The 25,493-nt window shown below is 46.2% G+C and overlaps 1 protein-coding gene across 1 annotated transcript in view; it reads left to right on the top strand.

Moving 5' to 3' along the window:
* The window catches only part of GPD2 (glycerol-3-phosphate dehydrogenase 2), a 368,081-nt gene that overhangs the window by 107,930 nt on the left and 234,658 nt on the right, over positions 1-25,493 (top strand). The window contains exons 3-4 of the mRNA XM_063933701.1: positions 5,740-5,911; positions 6,766-6,890. Coding sequence (XP_063789771.1) covers positions 5,740-5,911; positions 6,766-6,890 — 297 coding nt within the window. The remainder of the gene's footprint in view (positions 1-5,739; positions 5,912-6,765; positions 6,891-25,493) is intronic.

The following is a 25,493-nucleotide window of genomic DNA, read 5'->3' as shown; positions in this document are numbered from 1 at the left end:
TGGAGGGTATGCGTAAGAGCGGAGAAATTGTCCATAGCAGCCAGTCAGCTTGTGCCTATCAATTTATAGATTGTAGTTGAGAAATGCTATCTAGAAGCCCATTGGTTACTATGGGCAATTTCTCTACTTAAACATTTCTACACTTTTTAGAACGTTTAATACATTTTACCTGAGGAAAAGTGGAGATGTTGCCCATGAGTTGCAATGTATAGATAGACCATATCTAGATAGACAGTCAAAAGGTCGACATGCATTTGGTCGGCATGGTCAAAAAGTCTACAAAAGGTTGACAGGTAAAAGGTAGACAGTGCTTAAGGTTGGCAGGGTCAAAAGGTCGACATGACGGTGGTTGACACACTTGTCTGACACATGGTTTTGAGTTTTCCCCCCACAAATTTTTAAACTTATGCTTGATTTACCATCCACTTGCACTACGATTGGGAATAGTAATCAAAGCCTGGCTAGTGTTGCGAGCCTGCAAGGGTATAAGTTTAAACTAATTGTGGTCCCATATGATGAAACATAACTAATGGCACCCAACATCAGAAAAAACTTGTGTCGAGTTGTTGGGTCGACCTTGTGTCTGTCTAGTTGCTGTACATCATCTTAATCACACCCGTTGCTCATAGCACCCAATCAGATTTGTCTATCAATTTCTAGACTGTACAAGATCAGAGGTTCTCAAACTCTGGGGCAGATGTATTAACCTGGAGAAGGCATAAGGAAGTGATAAACCAGTGCTAAATGCAATCTGATAAACGCACCAGCCAATCAGCTCCTAACTGTTAATTTACATATTGGAGCGGATTGGTTGGCATTTTTATCACCTTGCACTTATCACTGGTTTATCACTTCCTTATGCCTTCTCCAGGTTAATACATCTGCCCCATTGTTCTCTAGACCCCAAACTGTCCACGTTTTCCCGGGGTCACCTAGCAGGTGTCCTGGTGTACTCATTACTCACTGACACGTTTTAAAAGATCCACAGGTGGAACTAAGAATTTCCCTTGTGATTTTGCAGGAAGATCTGGAAAACGTGTGCTGTTTTAAGTCCTGGGGACTGAGGGGGTAATTTAGATCTGATCGCTGCTGTGCGTTTTCACACAGCGGGCGATCAGATCCGAACTGCGTATGCGTATGCACCGCACTGCGCCGGCACATCGCATGGCTGCAACGGGCATCGACAGGATGGTGCGAAGGATCTATTCGTACGGGCGTTCGCAAGGAGATTGACAGGAAGAGGCCCATTTGTGGGTGGCAACTGACCATTTTCAGGGAGTGTCCGGAAAAATGCAGGCGGACTCAAGCATTTTCAGGGAGGGTGTCTGACGTCAGCTCTGGTCCCGAACAGCCTGCTCTCATCGCACTAGAAGAGTAAGTCCTGGGCTGCGCAAAGACTGCACAGTGAAAAAAGACTCCCCCCTGTAGGCGGCGAACATCTGATCGCAGGACTGCAAAAATCGCTGCCCATCGATTAGATCTGGATGACCCCCTGAGTTTGAGAACCTATGTACTAGATACATGACAGCTAGAAACCGATTTGTTTCCTTCTTCTTTTTAGAAGTTTTAGTAAATTGATCCCATGATGTGTACAGTGCTGTTTCTTGCGGCGGGCGGGCCGTGCAACCGCCGCGGCACTTCTGCTCTTTGCTTCCCCCTCCTCCCTCTTCCCGCATACCCAGCTCGGGGTGCGGAGTTTCGCGGAATGACGCGGTTGCGTCATGACGTCACGACGCAATCGCATCATTCCATGAAACTCCGCCCCCCGAGCTGGGTACTCGGGAAGAGGGAGGAAGGGGAGCCAAGCTACAGGAAGGGTCAGCGCGACGAGGGAGAGGCGGGCTAAAGAGTGGGAAGAACCTCTTCAAACATAAGTTTTTCTCTCTCTCTCTCCCCCACCCCCCTCCTCCTCTACCACCTGCCGTAATGTGTAAGATGGGGACACTTGCCTGCCTAATGTGCAAAATGGGGATACTTGCCTGCCGTATTGTGTAAAATGGGGACTCTTGCCTGCCGTATTGTGTAAAATGGGGACTCTTGCCTGCCGTAATGTGTAAAATGGGGACTCTTGCCTGCCGTAATGTGTAAAATGGGGACACTTGCCTGCTGTAATGTGTAAAATGGGGACACTTGCCTGCCATAATGCCTAAAATGGGGATTTAATGTATCAAGGGCATTGCGGTGTATGGCATAATATAATTTTTTTTCTTTTTTTCCTGTGGTCGCCGTGATCTGTTGGTGCAAGGTCAAAAACTGGGGTTTAAGGTAGTCTTTTCAGATGAGGCCACGCCAACTTTAAGAAGACCACACCCATTTTATTGAGGTCATGCCCCCTTGCCGGGAGCGTGCGGGCCTTCTTTTTCTTTTTGTATCAATATGAGGGGGAAGGGAGGGGGGGGTGCATTTTTTTTTTGATGTCAGTGGGGGGGATGGGGCTCATTTTTAAATCTTGCACTGGGAGCCAAATTGGCTAGAAACATCCCTGGATGTGTACATCATTTGTGCCGCATGTGTCTTAAAAGCAGTCCCTCATATTATTGTAGTGTAGATGAAATGTGTCATTTCTCTTTACTAATATAATTGTTTCCTATTGGGCCATTATTTATAACAGTGCAGTAACTTTCTCTAGCAGAGCTGTCAGTATTGTAAATGTAGAATGTGTTTTATAATACAGAAATCCAGAGATTGGTTACAATCTTCACTGTGGCAAAACCCATAACAATAAATACCATAGAGCATTGTGCCCCCAGCTCTGCTCCGAGGATATCTGCCATTTTTCCTGATGACTTTCTCTCCACCAATGATTGGGTTCCTATCTACCTCTTGAGTTGTCTAATACCTTTTGCCTCTTTTTTTTTTTGACAGTCCTTCAGCATTTCTACATCTTTCTGGTTTTATTCCCTCTCCCGCTTCCCGGTGACTTGTATGGAAGGGACAGTTAGGGGTCAGTTCAGACTCAAAGAGAGGTTGTATAGGGGGATACTAGTCTCTGGTGACAAAAGGTCATCTGAGTCTATGCACATGCCTCAGGGTCAGGTGTCAGGACGGAGAGAGTCAGTGTCACTGCGCTGTACAGGAAACCACAGCTAAAATAGATCCAATATGAGCATATGTTGATCATAGAGTTTAACCCTGAACTCTCTTTCTCAGCAAATAGTCCTAGGCTTATATGTAAGACTCTCTCTTCTGCAAAATCATATTTCTTTAGATTATGTGTTTGCAGATTTCCTTAACTGTTCTATTACCTTCTGCTGGAAAAATAAAGTAAATTAAAGACGTTTATTTTGCATTCTGTAGTACAGAAATGGAAAACAAATATTGTTTTTAACCTTAAAATGGCCATGGTTGGACCAGTCACAGGCTGCAATCGCTTTGATGTTACATATGGGGCTGTAATTGGAGCAGTGGCCATATAGCCTGGGTCTCTGAGGAAGGGGAGATTGCAGTTACACCTTATTGCAGCTTAACATAGGCAACTTGTAGGTGGCAATAAACAGGTATTAGTGTTTATTGTAGGATTTTTTGTTTTTAGGGCAGGGCTCTGATGACCGAGGAAAGTGGTGTGGTCTCGTGGGGAGGGGGCGTGACATGGCATCCAGAGCAGGTTGTCACGGGGGTGAATTCAGATCAGTGGGGTGCATTCATAAGTTCAGGGTGCTATTTGCATGTTAAAATCAGGCTGGGTGCGGTGCCCTGCTAAAGCAGCCTAGCAGGAATGCTCAGAGCTGGATTAAGGCATCGGGGGCCCGGAGTACTTAAGACAGGGGGCCCTAAGGTCTATATTTAAAATTATAATGCAAAAAAAGAAAATAAATATATCTATATATATATCTATATATATATCTATATATATATATATATATGACACAACTGTATCATTTGAACTAGGGGAGTATCGGGAAGTTTGGATAAATAAATTGTCTATTTCATATGATATATACATATATATACGCGCACACACTAAAGCTAACCCCCCCCCACCTCTTCAGCCTAAACATAACCCCCCTTTCCGCAGCCTAAACCTAACACCCCCTCACGGCTTACTTCTACGGTGGCCCGGCAAACATTAGTTCGGGATTCCGGCGCCGGTATTTTAACTGCCGGATCCTGTCCCGATCCCATACTTACATATATATATATATATATATACACATACATACATACACACACACACACACACACACACACACACACACACACACACACACACACACACACACACACACACACACACACACACACACACACACCTCGCAGCCTATCTTCAAATTTAATACGTTTCTTGGAAAAAAAAATCAATATGTCCTGACGTACAAACAGGACAGGAGAGCGAGAGCTTGTATGTTCCTCTCCATCTCTGCAGTCTGCACGCCGCAAGCACAACACACTGCCCGGGAAAGTTCCTCCTTCCAGCCTGCGTGCTCAGCCAGTCACTGAGCCGCAGGCTGCAGATTGACTTCCTCCTATTGGGAGGCTGAGCCGTCACTCACACTCTGCAAGCTCTGCAGCGCATTGCAGTGCCGCGGATCAGATCGGATTAGAGATCCGATCGCCGGCAGGGGGCCCTTTTCTGACAGGGGGCCCGGGGTACTTGCCCCCGGAGCTTCCCCCTTAATCTGGCTCTGGGAATGCTATGGGGTCTCTTCATGAAGCAGTGAAAAGTGTGGAGAAGTGAGCCAGTGGAGAAGTTGCCCATGGCAACCAATCAGCTGCAACTTCTCCACTGGGTCACTTCTCCACTCTTCACTGCTTCATGAATAGACCTTAATATATATGATGCCAGGGCAAGCAGCACACTGGACAAACTAAAGTTAATCATTGAAACGGCAAGTGGATGAAGGTGTTATGTTACATTTCGAAGAAACTGAGATAGTTACAGTTAAAGATAAATTATTATAATTTAATAATCATACATAGCGCTTTTATCCACAAAATATAGCAATAAATAGACTACCTACATAAAAATAACATCGTTACTATGACTTCTGGGCCCTAACACTTTCACCCATTAAAAAATAGTTTTTTTCTGAAAAATGTTTTCAGACAATTGTTATACTGTATAACACCTTCATCCACTTACCTCTTCAATTAATCCTTAATATCTCTTAAAAGTGGTTCAAGAAATTTGAGAATATATTTAAATAATAATCTAAAAATTAATTATATACTTAAAGCTCCTGTGTGGATGGTCAGGAACGCGACCAAAGTCTTTTGGAACTCTGTATAAGTTGTAAAGTCTATATCTCTATAGGGCATAGTCAGTGTCGGACTGGGGTATGAAGGTCCCACCCGGGGGAAAGCAGAGATAGGGGCCCATACTTAGGGGTGTGGCCAGTCTACAAAGGGTGTGTGGCCAGCCTCCACAGAGGCTTGAAATGCACAATAGCCTTATGCAGTGTAATGCAACATATCTACAATGTATATTACAAGTGCACAGTCTGGAATCTGATCCCTAGAGGAAGGAGTGGGCCCTCAGGCAGTGGGGCCCACCGGTGGTTTCCCCTGTACACCTGTGGGCCAGTCCGACCCTGGGCATAGTTACAAAAACAACAATATAGAAGGGGGAAGCAAATTTTAAGATTGTAAAATGTTACTTCTTAATTACTGGATTCTATACATTATGACCAACTAAGGAATCCCCTAACACTACACATGTCCTATTTCAGTGGAGATTTTGTGTGCATTCATTAAGAGGGAATTATTATCTTTCCAGGAATGATGCATTTGTTCTTCTTCCAGGGAAACCTGACACACGTGGAAGCGGCAGAGGCAGTGAGACAAGCCAGTCAGTATGAGCTGCCATCCAGAGAGGCCCAGCTCCTGACTCTGGAAAACACTAAGGAGTTTGATGTGCTGGTCATTGGTGGAGGAGCAACTGGTTGTGGATGTGCCTTGGACGCTGTCACCAGAGGTATACAAGGAGAATTTATGAGTGCTGATACTGATAAAAACATGAAGTTGCCAATAGCAACCAATCAGATTTCAAACTCCTTTTATCATATGCAGATTGGAAATGTAAAGAAAAAGCTGTTTAGTTGCAATGGGAAACTTCTGAAGAAGATTTATAATGTTCACATAGATGGTTATTCTATATGTTAGTGAACTCTTGGCAGAAACGCTGGAATGGGCATATATTGCATATATTTCCTGACCATGCTTGACATTGATGTAATTGTCCAAGCAGGGTAGGGCTACAGTTATGTCTATACTCTTTTTTTTTTTTCTTCTTGGTGTCCCTGTAGCTGTAATTGTGTGCATGCACTTCATTGCATTTTGGCCAAGTACTCTATACTGCATGCACAACATGGAATCTTCTGAGTTCCAATTAGCCACGACTGGTAGAAATACGCTCCCAAAATTCAGTCCTCCCCCATCGCCCTCCCTCCAGGAGAGAGCTCGAAGCAAATAGTGTGTCATCAGCCCAACTATTATGTCAGCTTGGCAGAGCTCTGCCTGTTCAGTACTGATCTATGTGCCCTATGTCAGCGCTCTAGACCAGGTAGGTGTGCTGAGTTAGAGCTAAGAAGTGAGCGTCTGCTGCCCAGCTTGCCGGGCAGATTATGGAATTCTATACGTCCATCACAAGGGAGAAAACGTTTTGGAAGGAAGTGACACAAGGCAGATTTTGGCTTCAAAAGATGAATTTCTTCTTCTTTGAAACCAAAATGTGTACTCAGTTAAGGAAATATATTTTTACTTATTTTTTATTATTATTATTATTATTATTATGTGTCTCATGTGACCTTAAACTATTGTTAATTACAGGACTTAAAACTGCTCTTGTGGAAAAAGATGATTTTTCCTCTGGCACCAGCAGTAGAAGCACCAAACTGATCCACGGAGGTGTGAGGTACCTACAAAAAGCCATCATGAAGTTGGATGTGGAGCAGGTCACTGATTTACATATTTATGTTTTGTATCTGACAATGTAGGCATGAGTATTTGGCATTCTGCTTTCTTATACATTACTTCCGTTTCTCATTTTCTTTTCAAAAGGAGAGATGGGTGAAATGAAATGTTGGTCTCTTCTAGTGGTAATCTGAGATTTTAGTGAAAGATCACCAAAATCTCATTCTGTGTGAGTACGTAGTCTGTGAACACCGGTATTGTGAGATGTCTCGTGCAGAAGTGTTTATTAATCTGAACAAGGATTTAACATTTGCTTTTACTAACTCTCTGAACAATATTCTATTGAAACCTATTGCTAATGTTTCATTTCCCTTTGGCCGAACAAACCATGTAGGAGTCACTAGTCATGTTAATAAATAACCATTTGTAGATAAATAACATTCTCCCTGCAGGTTGGTATTTCTTACCATTAACCACAAATGTTCATGTATATAAAGGAAAAATGCATTGTTTGGTATTACCCCGTCTTTTCATCACCACTCTGTTAAAAGATTAAATATTACCTTAATGCTCCATTAGGCAGTGTTCCTATGGGGTTTCATGCAAGTCAAAATGTCTGTTATTCATAGGCTTGCCATGGGTGTGTATTATTAGATCTGCAGTCTACCTAATGCATGTCTACCACTAGTGGTCTACCTATTGACTGTAGACCTTTTTAGCGTAGATCTGTAGACCTGATATCGCTTAATATTCAATCCATTTAAACCGGGACGCTCATGGATTACATAGGTTCTGTGGCTGATTAAAACAAGGTGAAATGCAAGCTTGAAGTCAACCAGCCACATCACCTGTGTAATCATTAGTGTCCTGGTTTAAACGGGATAGTATGTAGTGTTCATTCTAGCACCCTGCACCTTTCAAAACATGTGCAGTTCCTCTTTCCTGCCTGGGCTGTCGCTCTCTGCTCTGGTGCTTCTCAGAACACTCTGCTTTTATCTCAGCACTAAAATACAGACCAGATTGTGCTAAGAAGCACCAGAACAGAGAGCAACACCACAGGAAGGAAAGAGGAACTGCACGTGTTTTGAAAGGTGCAGGGTGCTAGAATGAACACTAATATGGTAAGCCTAATTATGAACCTGTGATATAATTGTCCTTTCTCCTGTTCATGGTTCTAGCATTTCAGAATTCATTTTTGCACAGCAACTTCGAAAAGCTGTCAGTCATTCTCTGTCTGCTCAGTGAGAGAAGCGTCTTCCTCATTATAAAGAGAACCATGGGGTTAAAACAAGACTGACTGGCACTTTTAGCTAAATATAAACACTCTAGTTATACCAGGAACTTTGAACACATATTAATGTCATATATGGCGGTTATAGTTGCTCTGTAATTGTTATTTCTCTGACGTCCTAGTGGATGCTGGGAACTCCGTAAGGACCATGGGGAATAGACGGGCTCCGCAGGAGACTGGGCACTCTAAAAGAAAGATTAGGTACTATCTGGTGTGCACTGGCTCCTCCCTCTATGCCCCTCCTCCAGACCTCAGTTAGATTTCTGTGCCCGGCCGAGCTGGATGCACACTAGGGGCTCTCCTGAGCTCCTAGAAAGAAAGTATATTTTAGGTTTTTTATTTTACAGTGAGACCTGCTGGCAACAGGCTCACTGCAACGAGGGACTAAGGGGAGAAGAAGCGAACCTACCTGCTTGCAGCTAGCTTGGGCTTCTTAGGCTACTGGACACCATTAGCTCCAGAGGGATCGACCGCAGGACCCGTCCTTGGTGTTCGTTCCCGGAGCCGCGCCGCCGTCCCCCTTACAGAGCCAGAAGCATGAAGATGGTCCGGAAAATCGGCGGCAGAAGACTTCAGTCTTCACCAAGGTAGCGCACAGCACTGCAGCTGTGCGCCATTGCTCCTCATGTACACCTCACACTCCGGTCACTGATGGGTGCAGGGCGCTGGGGGGGGGCGCCCTGAGGGCAATATAAACACCTTGGCTGGCAAAATAATCACAATATATAGCCCCAGAGGCTATATATGTGATAAATACCCCTGCCAGAGTCCGTAAAAAAGCGGGAGAAAAGTCCGCGAAAAAGGGGCGGAGCTATCTCCCTCAGCACACTGGCGCCATTTTCTCTTCACAGTGCAGCTGGAAGACAGCTCCCCAGGCTCTCCCCTGTAGTTTTCAGGCTCAAAGGGTTAAAAAGAGAGGGGGGGCACTAAATTTAGGCGCAATATTGTATATACAAGCAGCTATTGGGGAAAATTCACTCAGTTATAGTGTTAATCCCCACATTATATAGCGCTCTGGTGTGTGCTAGCATACTCTCTCTCTGTCTCCCCAAAGGGCTTTGTGGGGTCCTGTCCTCAGTCAGAGCATTCCCTGTGTGTGTGCGGTGTGTCGGTACGGCTGTGTCGACATGTTTTGATGAGGAGGCTTATGTGGTGACGGAGCAGATGCCGATAAATGTGATGTCGCCCCCTGTGGGGCCGACACCAGAGTGGATGGATAGGTGGAAGGTATTAACCGACAGTGTCAACTCCTTACATAAAAGGCTGGATGACGTAACAGCTATGGGACAGCCGGCTTTTCAGCCCGCGCCTGCCCAGGCGTCTCAAAGGCCATCAGGGGCTCAAAAACGCCCGCTCCCTCAGATGGCAGACACAGATGTCGACACGGAGTCTGACTCCAGTGTCGACGAGGTTGAGACATATACACAATCCACTAGGAACATCCGTGACTTGATCCCGGCAATAAAAAATGTGTTACACATTTCTGACATTAACCCAAGTACCACTAAAAAAGGGTTTTATGTTTGGGGAGAAAAAGCAGGCAGTGTTTTGTTCCCCCATCAGATGAGTGAATGAAGTGTGTGAAAAAGCGTGGGTTTCCCTGATAAGAAACTGGTAATTTCTAAAAAGTTACTGTTGGCGTACCCTTTCCCGCCAGAGGATAAGTTACGCTGGGAGATATCCCCTAGGGTGGATAAGGCGCTCACACGTTTGTCAAAAAAGGTGGCACTGCCGTCTTAGGATACGGCCACTTTGAAGGTACCTGTTGATAAAAAGCAGGAGGCTATCCTGAAGTCTGTATTTACACACTCAGGTACTAGACTGAGACCTGCAGATATTGCTGCTGCAGCGTGGTCTGTGACCCTGTCAAACAGGGATACTAGTTTGCTAACATAAGAGCATATTAAAGATGTCGTCTTATATATGAAGGATGCACAGAGGGATATTTTACCGGCTGGCATCCAGAATTAATGTAATGTCCATTCTGTCAGGAGGGTATTAGAGACCCGACACTGGACAGGTGATGCTGACTTTAAAAGGCACATAGATCTGCCTTATAAGGGTGAGGAATTGTTTGGGGATGGTCTCTGGGACCTCGTATCCACAGCAACAGCTAGGAAGAAAATTTTTTACCTCAGGTTTCCTCACAGCCTAAGAAAGCACTGTATTATCAGGTACAGTCCTTTCGGCTTCAGAAAAGCAAGCGGGTCAAAGGCGCTTCCTTTCTGCACAGAGACAAGGGAAGAGGGAAAAAGATGCTCCAGTCAGCCAGTTCCCAGAATCAAAATTCTTCCCCCGCTTCCTCTGAGCCCACCGCATGACGCGGGGGCTCCACAGGCGTAGCCAAGTACGGTGGGGGGCCGCCTCAAAAATTTCAGCGATCAGTGGGCTCGCTCACAGGATCCCTGGATCCTTCAAGTAGTATCTCAGGGGTACAAGCTGGAATTCGAGATGTCTCCCCCCCCCCCCCCCCCCCCCCCCGCCGTTTTCCTCAAATCTGCCTTGCCGACAACTCCCTCGGGCAGGGAGGCTGTGCTAGAGGCAATTCACAAGCTGTATTCCCAGCAGGTGATAGTCAAGGTGCCCCTACTTCAACAAGGAGGGGGTTACTATTCCACACTGTTTGTGGTACCGAAACCGGACGGTTCGGTGAGACCCATTTCAAATTTGAAATCCTTGAACACATACATAAAAAAATTCAAGTTCAAGATGGAATCGCTCAGGGCGGTTATTGCAAGCCTGGACGAGGGGGATTACATGGTATCCCTGGACATCAAGGATGCTTACCTGCATGTCCCCATTTACCATCCTCACCAGGAGTACCTCAGATTTGTGGTACAGGATTGCCATTACCAATTCCAGACACTGCCGTTTGGACTGTCCACGGCACCGAGGGTGTTTACCAAGGTAATGGCAGAAATGATGATACTCCTTCGAAAAAAGGGAGTTTTAATTATCCCGTACTTGGACGTTCTCCTTATAAGGGCGAGGTCCAAGGAGCAGTTGTTGGTCGGAGTAGCACTATCTCGGGAAGTGCTACAACAGCACGGATGGATTCTAAACATTCCACAGCTGGTTCCTTCCACACGCCTACTGTTCCTGGGGATGGTTCTGGACACAGAACAGAAAAAAGTGTTTCTCCCGCAGGAGAAAGCCAAGGAGCTGTCATCTCTAGTCAGAGACCTCCTGAAACCAAAACAGGTATCGGTGCATCACTGCACACGAATCCTCGGAAAAATGGTAGCTTCATACGAAGCAATTCCATTCGGCAGGTTCCATGCAAGAACCTTTCAGTGGGACCTCTTGGACAAGTGGTCGGGATCGCATCTTCAGATGCATCGGCTGATAACCCTGTCTCCAAGGACCAGGGTGTCTCTGCTGTGGTAGCTGCAGAGTGCTCTTCTTCTAGAGGGCCGCAGATTCAGCATACAGGACTGGGTCCTGGTGACCACGGATGCCAGCCTTCGAGGCTGGGGGGCAGTCACACAGGGAAGAAATTTCCAAGGACTTTGGTCAAGTCAGGAGTCGTCCCTACACATAAATATTCTGGAACTGAGGGTCATTTACAATGCCCTAAGTCAGGCAAGGCCCCTGCTTCAAAACCAGCCGGTACTGATCCAATCAGACAACATCACGGCAGTCGCCCATGTAAACCGACAGGGCGGCACAAGAAGCAGGATGGCGATGGCAGAAGCCACAAGGATTCTCCGATGGGCGGAAAATCACGTCTTAGCACTGTCAGCAGTGTTCATTCCGGGAGTGGACAACTGGGAAGCAGACTTCCTCAGCAGACGCGACCTACACCCGGGAGAGTGGGGACTTCATCCAGAAGTCTTCCAACTGTTGGTAAACCGTTGGGAAAGGCCACAGGTGGACATGATGGCGTCCCGCCTCAACAAAAAGCTAAAGAGATATTGCGCCAGGTCAAGGGACCCTCAGGCGATAGCTGTGGACGCTCTAGTGACACCGTGGGTGTACCAGTCGGTGTATGTGTTCCCTCCTCTGCCTCTCATACCAAAGGTACTGAGAATAATAAAAAGGCGAGGAGTAAGAACGATACTCGTGGTTCCGGATTGGCCAAGAAGAGCTTGGTACCCAGAACTTCAAGAAATGATATCAGAGGACCCATGGCCTCTACCGCTCAGACAGGATCTGCTACAGCAGGGGCCCTGTCTGTTCCAAGACTTACCGCGGCTGCGTTTGATGGCATGGCGGTTGAATTCCGGATCCTAAAGGAAAAGGGCATTCCGGAGGAAGTCATTCCTACGCTGATAAAAGCTAGGAAAGAAGTAACCGCAAACCATTATCACCTTATTTGGCGAAAATATGTTGCGTGGTGTGTGGCCAGGAAGGCCCCTACTGAGGAATTTCAGCTGGGTCGTTTTCTGCACTTCCTACAGTCGGGAGTGACTATGGGCCTAAAATTGGGTTCCATTAAGGTCCAGATTTCGGCTCTGTCGATTTTCTTCCAGAAAGAACTGGCTTCACTGTCTGAAGTTCAGACATTTGTAAAGGGAGTGCTACATATTCAGCCCCCTTTTGTGCCTCCTGTGGCACCTTGGGATCTCAACGTGGTGTTGAGTTTCCTGAAATCACATTGGTTTGAGCCACTTAAAACTGTGGATCTGAAATATCTCACGTGGAAAGTGGTCATGTTATTGGCCTTGGCTTCGGCCAGGCGTGTGTCAGAATTGGCGGCTTTGTCATGTAAAAGCCCTTATCTGATTTTCCATATGGATAGGGCAGAATTGAGGACTCGTCCCCAGTTTCTCCCTAAGGTGGTATCTGCTTTTCACTTGAACCAACCTATTGTAGTGCCTGCGGCTACTAGGGACTTGGAAGATTCCAAGTTACTGGACGTAGTCAGGGCCTTGAAAATTTTATGTTTCCAGGACGGCTGGAGTCAGGAAAACTGACTCGCTTTTTATCCTGTATGCACCCAACAAACTAGGTGCTCCTGCTTCTAAGCAGATTATTGCTCGCTGGATTTGTAGCACAATTCAGCTGGCGCATTCTGCGGCTGGATTGCCGCACCCTAAATCAGTAAAAGCCCATTCCACAAGGAAAGTGGGCTCATCTTGGGCGGCTGCCCGAGGGGTCTCGGCTTTACAACTTTGCCGAGCTGCAACTTGGTCAGGGGCAAACACGTTTGCTAAATTTTACAAATTTGATACCCTGGCTGAGGAGGACCTTGAGTTCTCTCATTCGGTGCTGCAGAGTCATCCGCACTCTCCCGCCCGTTTGGGAGCTTTGGTATAATCCCCATGGTCCTTACGGAGTTCCCAGCATCCACTAGGACGTCAGAGAAAATAAGATTTTACTCACCGGTAAATCTATTTCTCGTAGTCCGTAGTGGATGCTGGGCGCCCATCCCAAGTGCGGATTGTCTGCAATACTTGTATATAGTTATTGCCTAACTAAAGGGTTATTGTTGAGCCATCTATTGAGAGGCTAAGTTATATTTCATACTATTAACTGGGTATAGTATCACGAGTTATACGGTGTGATTGGTGTGGCTGGTATGAGTCTTACCCGGGATTCAAAATCCTTCCTTATTGTGTCAGCTCTTCCGGGCACAGTGTCCTAACTGAGGTCTGGAGGAGGGGCATAGAGGGAGGAGCCAGTGCACACCAGATAGTACCTAATCTTTCTTTTAGAGTGCCCAGTCTCCTGCGGAGCCCGTCTATTCCCCATGGTCCTTACGGAGTTCCCAGCATCCACTACGGGCTACGAGAAATAGATTTACCGGTGAGTAAAATCTTATTTTCAACAACAAACAAATGTCACAATTTTCTTTGTTGTCTTCAAGGAACTTGATATATAGCTTATTCTTCTAGCCAACATTCTTCTTCATGTGTGGATCGACATCTTAATATTTTGTAAAATGTACAGTATCTAAATACAGATTTGGGGGACAACTGTTTAGAAGTTGCCAGTGATGTACATTTCTTCTCCTAGAAATAATTTGCTCATGTGTATTGTATTTCTGTTATCATATGTTAAAGAGTCGGACACGGATGATCAAAAGGGAAAGTACCACTACTGTATGTTATCTTTGTAACATATTACACAGCCCCATCTGATTAACATATCGTTGGTAATTCCAGGCTCCCTAATTTATAAATAAGCTTATTGTTCTAGTTATACATGTACAACAAGAATATGTAGCTGCAGGTTGTCGCTGAAGTAGGACGATTAATTCTCTGCAAGACCAGAGAGAACTAATAGACTGTGGCTGTATGACCCTTGAACAAAGTTACAAAGTTGCACTGTCTATTAGATAATAGCGAAGTACATAGTACTCTATTCGTGGATAACATATTGTCTTCTAGATATTTTTCCTTCACATTATACTGCAGTTAGTGTAACCACAGGCATGTGGTTGAGTTATAAAAACATTGTCATGCAGTGTGATGATCATGCCAGGGGTCATTGAGTTCATAATAAACATTGGTCGTCACCGGAGTGCAAGTGGCACATCACCAATCGTTTCCTTTCGTATAATCCCTGGCTGCTGGCCCTGCTATCACAATACACTATGACTGCAAATTCTCATTTTTAGGGATGAGCTAACATATTGTTTGCATTATACTGTACATCCAGACAGGGCCGCTGCTAGGGTGTTCGGCACCCTTCTGCAAACTATCAATTTTGCGGCTGTCTACAAATACAAATGTGACTGATCTCATCCTCAGAGCTGTAACTAAACTTTTTGGTGCCCCCCCCACATCTATAACATGGACAGTGCGTGCACAAAGGCATGGCGCAAAAATATAGAGGCGTTAAATGCACAGTAGTCTCCCTTATTCAAAATTACGCCACACAGTAGTACCACTTCTATATATTATGCCAGGTAGAGTCCCCTTTTACATATTGCACCAGGTAGAGCCAGTCACACATTATTCCAGGTAGAGCCCCCTTTTACACATTGCGCTAGGTATAGTCTCCTTTTACAATGCCAGATAGAGACCCTTTTACAATGCCAGATAGAGACCCTTTTACACAGAGCCAGGTAGAGCACCCTTTTACACTTTGCACCAGGTACAGCACCCTTTTACACATGCCATTTCCCCCCCAGCACACATTACTATGAGCCCCCCTCCCCAGCAAACATTAATATGACCCCGCCCCCCCCTTCCCCAGCGCACATTAATAGGCACACATTGTTAATTTGCCACTCCCCAGCACATTAATATGACACAACCCCCAGCACACACACCTCCTCCCCAGCACACATTAATGACACCGCCTAGCACACATTAATGACACCCCCCGCCTCAGCACACATAAATGATCCCCCCCTCCCCAGCACACATAAATGATCCCCCCCTCCCCAGCACACATAAATGACCCCCTCCTCAGCACACATAAATGATCCCCCCCTCCTCAGCACACATTAATTACACCGCCTAGCACACATTAATGACCCCCTCCTCAGCACACATTAATGACCCCCTCCTCAGCACACATTAATGACCCCCCCCTCCCCAGCACACATTAATTACACCGCCTAGCACACATTAATGACCCCCTCCTCAGCACACATAAATGATCCCCCCCCTCCCCAGCACACATAAATGACCCCCTCCTCAGCACACATAAATGATCCCCCCCCTCCCCAGCACACATAAATGACCCCCTCCTCAGCACACATTAATGACCCCCCCCCCCAGCACACATTAATTACACCGCCTAGCACACATTAATGACCCCCTCCTCAGCACACATAAATGATCCCCCCCTCCCCAGCACACATAAATGACCCCCTCCTCAGCACACATTAATGACCCCCCCCCTCCCCAGCACACATTAATTACACCGCCTAGCACACATTAATGACCCCCTCCTCAGCACACATAAATGATCCCCCCCTCCCCAGCACACATAAATGACCCCCTCCTCAGCACACATAAATGATCCCCCCCTCCTCAGCACACATTAATGACCCCCCCTCCCCAGCACACATTAATGACCCCCTCCATAGCACACATTAATGACCCCCCTCCCCAGCACACATTAATGACACTCCCCCACCCCAGCACACATTCATTTGACACTCCTCCCAACACACGTTTATCTGCAGCAGTCTATTTACCTGAGTCTCTGCTCCCCCCTCAGTGTGGCTGGCTGCTCCTCAAGTCTGCTGGCTCCTCCAGACCAGTGCACGTGCCTTTCTGTGTATTGGAGGCAGTGCCCTGCCCCTGACTTCATCACCGAGTCACAGTGGAGGGAGGGGCGACACTGCTGCCTGTCTCCCTGTTTGACATGTGCAGCGGGAGGAGCAAGGGGGAGAGGGCAGGGGGGAGGGCTCTGACTCAGACAGGATATCATTATCAGCACACACACAGATGGAACGGAAGTTAAAACATTCAGTAACTACATGCTGCCGGCGCTGCTGCTGCCTGACAGTGTGACAGGTGCAGGCTGCAGCAGACGTCCCTGCCAGTAACACTGCCCATCAGTAAGGTAGCAGAGCAGGAGGAGCGCCTGTCTAGACCAGCGCCTCCCTGCTTTGCAGACCTTGCTGAGCGGGTGGCGCCGGGTCTGCATCCAGACTGTTGTAATCAACTAGATGTGCAATGTATGTTATGTTATGTTATTCTGCAATGTGTAGCTTTATAGCAGAATAATAAGGCTGATAGTTTTGACTTTCTGTGGCCTGTCAGAGTTTCATAATTTTAGTTACAATCCCTACTAATGTATGAAAATGCTTGTTGCCGAACCTTTGAACCGATCGACAATTGGCATAAGAATAGTTTATAGGCCGTGTTAGAACATAGGTTATGTGTTTCCTGATTGTTCCCACTCACATTCCCATTTATTTAGGTACTGGCGTACCAACTCCAATGTGCATGCGTGGCTCGGAATATCCGCCACGCTCAGAGCGTCATAGGGAGATGTGCAATTAGTTTGTATCAGAGAGATAATAAGGCTAAGTAAAAGTATCAGAGATAATAATATGCTCAAGTAAAAAATATATTCAAAATACATAAATAGCTTTAAGACAATGTGCTGCACAGCAGCAAGTCTGAAATAGTTTTCCACAGAACTTTGGAATGGAGTAGCTGCAAGTAGTAAAATCCCCCAATGTTTGTAGCCTATAGTATGTCTGCGTCTTCAGTCACAACCTTTAGGAGTCTGCTACAATATACTGTACATGTCACCTACTTATTGCTGTTTTATAGATAATTTATGGCTGCAGACTAACATTGAGATACTGTCCGAGACTGTTCACATTCACTTTTGGAGGTACTAGTGTACCAACGCTAATGCGCATGCGCTGCTCGGACTCATTCATGCAGGGCACATAATGAGAAGATCTGTAGTGCAGACAGTCACATGGTCATACACATGTGAGCGTGCAGTGAGGACACATGCCAGTGTAGTCATAGCCCTTATAACGCTGTTCAAATCTTCACAGTAAAAAGGTGAGCTTAAATACTGTTGTTTTTCATCTACACAATATTACTTTAAACGTCACTCAGATGTCCGCATACAACATCTACTTTCAATTTCATTCTAATGACATTTGCTCAGGCAAAGCTGGGTACTACAACTAGTATATATATATATATATATATATATATATATATATATATATATATATATATATATATATATATATATATATGTATATTGCAAGAATTGGGAAAACAAGCGCCCAAGAGTGTGATTATTAGGGTCAGGGAAAATGAAGGTATAGAAAAACGGATGATAAGGATCGATTTAAAACACTTATCTGGTAGGTAGAGACTTGACTCAAGTGGTAGTCTTTTTGTGGATTAATAACATGCGGATAAAACAGAAGAAAACTAACATAGTGTGTACCGTTTATGTTACGTATTATGTTACTGTTTAGTTTTACAGGCCTTATTAGGGAACTAGCTTATTCCCATAGAATATGAATTTATAGCCTGAGCAGTATATATATTAAAAGTACAAAAGATTTAATAACATAATCACATAAAAACACACATAAAAATAGCTGTATAGCATGCGTACAGAATAAAAATTATATCAGGCTTATCTGTCCATAAAAATGACTGAAATGCATGCGTACAGGATTTAAAATAGTTTTAGGCTGATCTGTCCATCAAGAGGAGGTGTCTGCAGGTACTCCCAACGCGTTTCGTCCGTCAGCAACAGGACTACCTGCAGACACCTCCTCTTGATGGACAGATAAGCCTAAAACTATTTTAAATCCTGTACGCATGCATTTCAGTCATTTTTATGGACAGATAAGCCTGATATAATTTTTATTCTGTACGCATGCTATACAGCTATTTTTATGTGTGTTTTTATGTGATTATGTTATTAAATCTTTTGTACTTTTAATATATATACTGCTCAGGCTATAAATTCATATTCTATGGGAATAAGCTAGTTCCCTAATAAGGCCTGTAAAACTAAACAGTAACATAATACGTAACATAAACGGTACACACTATGTTAGTTTTCTTCTGTTTTATCCGCATGTTATTAATCCACAAAAAGACTACCACTTGAGTCAAGTCTCTACCTACCAGATAAGTGTTTTAAATCGATCCTTATCATCCGTTTTTCTATACCTTCATTTTCCCTGACCCTAATAATCACACTCTTGGGCGCTTGTTTTCCCAATTCTTGCAACAAATTTTATATGCACGCCAAGCATATTTTTATGTATTACAAGCTGCCGCTCTGATAATTTATTGAGAAGTGCTTTTATATGAAATAGGGATTCTTACCTCACATATTTTCTTTACTATATCCACTACGTTTTATCATATTTTTAAACAATACTTTCACTGTATACCCTGTGCATAATTACCACATAAATTGCACCCGAGCGCCGTGGTCTCCAATTCTATATATATATGTATATATATATACATTTATCACACAGTTAAATATTTGGACCCAATTGCTTTTAGTCAGTCAAATAGTAATCCCTGTAGTGGCCTCTGTATTAGGTCATTTGTGATGTGCTAATGTGGACTACAAGGTACTGTGTATTATATTTCATGGCCTTGTGGTCACAGCTTACATATTTATTTTGAGTGTTCTGATACTTAAATTATTTAATATGCGTATAGCAGACATAAAGGACTTGCAAAGTGGCTGTATATGCGGGCAGCCATGGAACCCTGATTTATTACCTTATTATACTAATGTAAAATTCCATAGGGCTTATGCAAAGCTCCATGAGTCTGCAAGTGGAAACCCGTGCCACCCAAACGATTTTATGCTAGCCGCAGCAACTGACATCACTAGTCTTGGCGCATGCACCAGCTCCATGCTAGGTGTAAGAGCTCTGTCAGAAATAGGCTTCTTTTCCCCATTCGTACAACTCAGAATTGCATGGCACTTTACATACACGCCCATGGCACTCCTGTGACAGTCTTACAAGTCAGGCCCTTCTGTGCATTGTCCAGTAAGCGTCACAAAATACCCTATTTCACGGAAAGACCTATTCACCCTTGTTGTGTTCTGTTCGGTCACAGAGGCACAAAAAACGTGTACATTTCAACACATTTGTCCAGCTCAGGGGTATTTACTAAAATATCTTCTAAAATTGGAAAGTGGTGATGTTGCCAATAGCAACCAATCCGATTTGGTCTATCATTTTCTAGGATGCAGTAGAGAAATGGTAGACAGAATCTGATTGGTTGCTATGGGCAACATCAGCCAGAGTCAAATGTACCATTGAATCATAATGCAGGAATGTAAAGGATAACTAATCCCCTAAAGGTAAAGTTGCATGTGATGCAATAATGTAAAATATTTTGCTCAGTCCTTCTCCGACACTACAGTGTAGCCTTGTTTAGATATTCATTTTTATTTTTATAATTTCTCTTATTAATTCCCAAATGGCTGTACCACCTATGCTTCCTGTCACATCAGCTGCCCCATCCCTGTGCTTGTTTTCACCAATCTCTAATTTGTACAAGGAAACTTTCTGAAGTCACTCTTGTTGTGGATACATTTATTTGGCTATGAGCAAACTCAAGGGCCCTACACATTGAGCTATCCGCCACGGAGTTGCGGGGTGGGGCAGTGACGGGGGGAGTGAAGTTTCTTCACTCCCCCTGTCACCCGGCTCCATAGAAGTGCAGGCAAATATGGTCTCGATCGTCCATTTTGGCCTGATTGCACAGGTGACGGGGCACCAGTGATGAACGAGCGCGGGGCCGCGCATCGTTCATCGCTGGTGCCTCCACACTCAAAGATATGAACGGTATCTCGTTCAATAATGAATGAGATCGTTCATATCTTTGAATATTATCACCCAGTGTGTAGGGCCTATTAGGGTGATGAGAAACTGTGTCAATGTAACAAGAATTCTCTTACGTCCTAGAGGATGCTGGGGACTCCGTAAGGACCATGGGGTATAGACGGGCTCCGCAGGAGACATGGGCACTATAAAGAACTTTAGATGGGTGTGCACTGGCTCCTCCCTCTATGCCCCTCCTCCAGACCTCAGTTAGATCCTGTGCCCAGAGGAGACTGGGTGCATTACAGGGGAGTTCTCCTGAGTTTCTCTGAAAAAGACTTTTGTTAGGTTTTTCATTTTCAGGAAGCACTGCTGGCAACAGGCTCCCTGCATCGTGGGACTGAGGGGAGAGAAGCAGACCTACTTAAATGATGGGCTCTGCTTCTTAGGCTACTGGACACCATTAGCTCCAGAGGGTCGGAACGCAGGTCTCCCCTCGCCGTTCGTCCCGGAGCCGCGCCGCCGTCCTCCTCACAGAGCCGGAAGATAGAAGCCAGGTGAGTATTAGAAGAAAGAAGACTTCACAGGCGGCAGAAGACTTCAGATCTCCTCTGAGGTAACGCGTAGCGGTAACGCTGCGCGCCATTGCTCCCACACACAAAACACACAGCGGGAACAGATGGGTGCAGGGCGCAGGGAGGGGCGCCCTGGGCAGCCATATTAAACCTCTAGGGACTGGTTATAGATATATATAGGCTGCGGCGGCAGTATATATAATAATCCCCCGCCAGTATTGGGAAAATTGAGCGGGACCGAAGCCCGCCGCTGAGGGGGGCGGAGCTTGATCCTTCAGCACTAACCAGCGGCATTTTCTCCACAGCACACTGCAGAGAAGCTGGCTCCCCGGACTCTCCCCTGCTGAAAACGGTGACAGAGGGCAAAAAAGAGGGGGGGGGGGGGATTTTAATTGGCGCAGTGAGTGTATAGGTATATGTTTATATAAAAGCGCTGTTTACCTGGGAAGTTTGTTTCCAGTGTCAGTTGGCGCTGGGTGTGTGCTGGCATACTCTCTCTCTGTCTCTCCAAGGGGCCTTATTGGGGAACTGTCTCCATATAGATATATCCCTGAGCGTGTGGGGGTGTCGGTACGCGTGTGTCGACATGTCTGAAGCAGAAGGCTCATCTAAGGAGGAGGTGGAGCAGATAATTGTGGTGTCTCCGTCGGCAACGCCGACACCTGATTGGTTGGACATGTGGAATGTTTTAAATGCAAATGTGGCTTTATTACATAAGAGATTAGACAAAGCAGAGTCCAGGGATTATACAGGGAGTCAATCAATGGCTTTGACGGTGTCACAGGGCCCTTCAGGGTCTCAAAAACGTCCCCTATCCCAAATAGCAGACACTGATACCGACACGGATTCTGACTCCAGTGTCGACCACGATGATGCAAGGTTACACCCAAGGGTGGACAAAAGTATTCATTATATGATTATTGCAATGTGGACCCGCCAATGGACGGGTGATGCCGACTCAAAGAAACATATGGAAGTTTTACCTTACAAAGGTGAGGATTTATTTGGGGAAGGTCTCGCAGACCTGGTTTCCACGGCTACCGCTGGTAAATCTACCTTTTTACCTTATGTTTCTCCACAGCAAAAGAAAACGCCGCAATATCAGATGCAGTCCTTTCGGTCGCATAAGTCCAGAAGAGGTCGGGGCTCTTCCTTCCTTGCCAGAGGTAAGGGTAGAGGGAAAAAACTGCCGGCTACGGCTAGTTCCCAGGAGCAGAAGTCCTCCCCGGCTTCTACTAAATCCACCGCATGATGCTGGGGCTCCACTGAGGGAGTCCGCGCCGGTGGGGGCACGTCTTCGACTCTTCAGCCACGTCTGGGTTCAGTCAGACATGGATCCTTGGGCAATGGAAATTGTTTCCCAGGGTTACAAGCTGGAATTCGAAGACGTGCCTCCTCGACGATTTTTCAAATCGGCTACCAGCTTCTCCCCCAGAAAGGGAGATAGTTTAAACTGCAATTCAAAAACTGTGTCAACAACAAGTGGTTGTCGAGGTTCCCCTAGTTCAACAGGGGAAGGGGTACTATACAACCCTATGTGTGGTCCCGAAACCGAATGGCTCGGTCAGACCCATTCTAAATTTAAAATCCCTAAACCTGTACTTAAAAAAGTTCAAATTCAAAATGGAATCGCTCAGGGCGGTTATCTCCAGCTTGGAAGGGGGGGATTTTATGGTGTCACTAGACATAAAGGATGCATACCTTCATGTCCCCATATATCCCCCTCATCAGGCGTACCTGAGATTCGCTGTACAGGACTGTCATTACCAGTTTCAGACGTTGCCGTTTGGGCTTTCCACGGCCCCGAGGATTTTCACCAAGGTAATGGCGGAAATGATGGTGCTCCTGCGCAGGCAGGGAGTCACCATTATCCCGTACTTGGACGATCTCCTGATAAAAGCGAGATCGAGAGATAAGTTGCTGAAAAGCGTGTCGCTCTCCCTGAGAGTGCTGCAGCAACATGGCTGGATTCTAAATCTACCAAAGTCACAGTTGGTTCCAACGACTCGGCTATCTTTCTTAGGCATGATTCTGGACACGGAACAAAAGAGGGTTTTTCTCCCAATGGAAAAAGCCCGGGAACTCCAGAACATGGTCAGAGACCTGTTAAAACCGAAAAGAGTGTCACTCCATCAATGCACTCGAGTACTGGCGAAAATGGTGGCGACCTACGAGGCCATCCCCTTCGGCAGGTTTCATGCGATGACTTTTCAGTGGGACCTTCTGGACAAGTGGTCCGGGTCCCATCTTCAGAAAATAAGCCTGTCCCCCAGGGCCAGGGTGTCTCTCCTGTGGTGGCTGCAGAGTGCTCACCTTCTAGAGGGTCGCAGGTTCGGCATTCAAGACTGGGTTCTGGTGACCACGGACGCGAGCCTCCGAGGATGGGGAGCAGTCACACAAGGAAGAAACTTTCAGGGGATATAGTCAAGCCAGGAGGCTTGTCTACACATCAACGTACTGGAATTGAGGGCCATATACAACGGCCTACGTCGAGCGGAGAATCTTCTTCGCGAACTACCGGTTCTGATTCAATCAGACAACGTCACAGCCATGGCTCATGTAAACAGCCAAGGCGGAACAAGGAGCAGAGTGGCAATGGCAGAAGCCACCAGGATTCTGCGCTGGGCGTAAAATCACATAAGCGCTTTGGCAGCAGTCTTCATTCCAGGAGTGGACAACTGGGAAGCAGACTTCCTCAGCAGACACGATCTCCATCCAGGAGAGTGGGGACTTCATCAAGAAGTTTTTGCAGAGATAACAAGTCGTTGGGGACTTCCTCAAATAGACATGATGGCGTCACGCCTCAACAAGAAGCTTCAGAGGTATTTTGCCAGGTCAAGGGACCCCCAGGCAGCAGCAGTGGACGCCCTGGTGACACTGTGGGTGTTTCAGTCGGTCTATGTGTTCCCTCCTCTTCCAATCATCTCAAAGATATTGAGAATCATAAGACGAAAAAGAGTGCAGACAATACTCATTGTTCCAGATTGGCCTCGAAGGGCCTGGTATTCAGATCTTCAGGAAATGCTCACAGAAGATCCGTGGCCTCTTCCTCTCAGAGAGGACCTGTTGCAACAGGGGCCCTGCGTGTTCCAAGACTTACCGCGGTTACATTTGACGGCATGGCGGTTGAACACCGAATCCTAGCTGGGAAAGGCATTCCGGAAGAAGTCATCCCTACTCTGATAAAGGCTAGGAAGGAGGTGACGGCGAAACATTATCACCGTATCTGGAGAAAGTATGTATCTTGGTGTGAATCTAAGAATGCTCCCACGGAAAATTTCCATCTGGGCCGTTTTCTCCACTTTCTACAGACAGGAGTGGATATGGGCCTTAAATTAGGCTCCATTAAGGTACAGATTTCGGCCCTATCAATTTTCTTTCAGAAGGAATTGGCTTCTCTCCCATGAGTCCAGACTTTTGTAAAGGGAGTGCTGCACATACAGCCTATTTTTGTGCCTCCAGTGGCACCATGGGACCTTAACGCGGTGTTACAGTTCCTAAAATCTCACTGGTTTTAGCCCCTTCAAACAGTGGAATTAAGATTTCTCACTTGGAAGGTGGTCATGTTGTTGGCCTTGGCATCTGCAAGGCGGGTGTCTGAATTGGCGGCTTTGTCTCATAAAAGCCCCTATCTGATTTTCCATGTGGATAGAGCAGAGTTGAGGACCTGTCCTCAATTTTTGCCTAAGGTGGTTTCATCGTTTCATATGAACCGACCTATTTTGGTGCCGGTGGCTACGAGTGACTTGGAGGATTCCAAGTCCCTGGATGTAGTCAGGGCCTTAAAAATTTACGTAGCCAGGACGGCTCGGGTTAGGAAAACAGAGGCACTGTTTGTCCTGTATGCAGCCAACAAGGTTGGCGCTCCTGCTTCTAAGCAGACTATTGCTCGCTGGATATGTAACACGATTCAGCAGGCTCATTCTACGGCTGGATTGCCGTTACCAAATTCGGTAAAGGCCCATTCCACTAGGAAGATGAGCTCTTCTTGGGCGGCTGCCCGAGGCGTCTCGGCATTACAGCTTTGCCGAGCGGCGACTTGGTCGGTTTCAAACACTTTTGCAAAATTCTACAAGTTTGATACTCTGGCTGATGAGGACCTCATGTTTTCTCAATCGGTGCTGCAGAGTCATCCGCACTCTCCCGCCCGGTCTGGAGCTTTGGTATAATCCCCATGGTCCTTACGGAGTCCCCAGCATCCTCTAGGATAGGGGTGGGCAAAATACGGCCCGCGGGCCGCATGCGGCCGGCGAACCAATACTGCCTGGCCCGCTGCCTCCCACCAGCCCGCAATAACAAGCGGCCCGACCGGCTGAGCTGCTTGTCATTGCGCTGCAGTACCTTCAAGCTGCCAGCACTCCTGAGGAAATCCTGCTCGCTATCTCACGGCCGCATCACGTGATGCGGCACATCCGCTGGCAGTGTCACCCTGCTGCTGGATGTCCTCCCTGCTGGATCCGCCACTGAAATGACAGTGGCAGCGGCCGGGACTGCTTCGGGGAACATTGCAGCATCTGACTGCTATGTAACCCAGACCTCCTATTCTGTACCTATACTTTCTTATCGCCACCCGTAACACAGAGAC

Source organism: Pseudophryne corroboree, chromosome 7 (assembly GCF_028390025.1).
Source record: "Pseudophryne corroboree isolate aPseCor3 chromosome 7, aPseCor3.hap2, whole genome shotgun sequence".
Taxonomy (NCBI): Eukaryota; Metazoa; Chordata; class Amphibia; order Anura; family Myobatrachidae; genus Pseudophryne; species Pseudophryne corroboree.
Note: the sequence above shows the minus strand (reverse complement) of the source record. Positions and strands in the feature narration are given on the sequence as shown.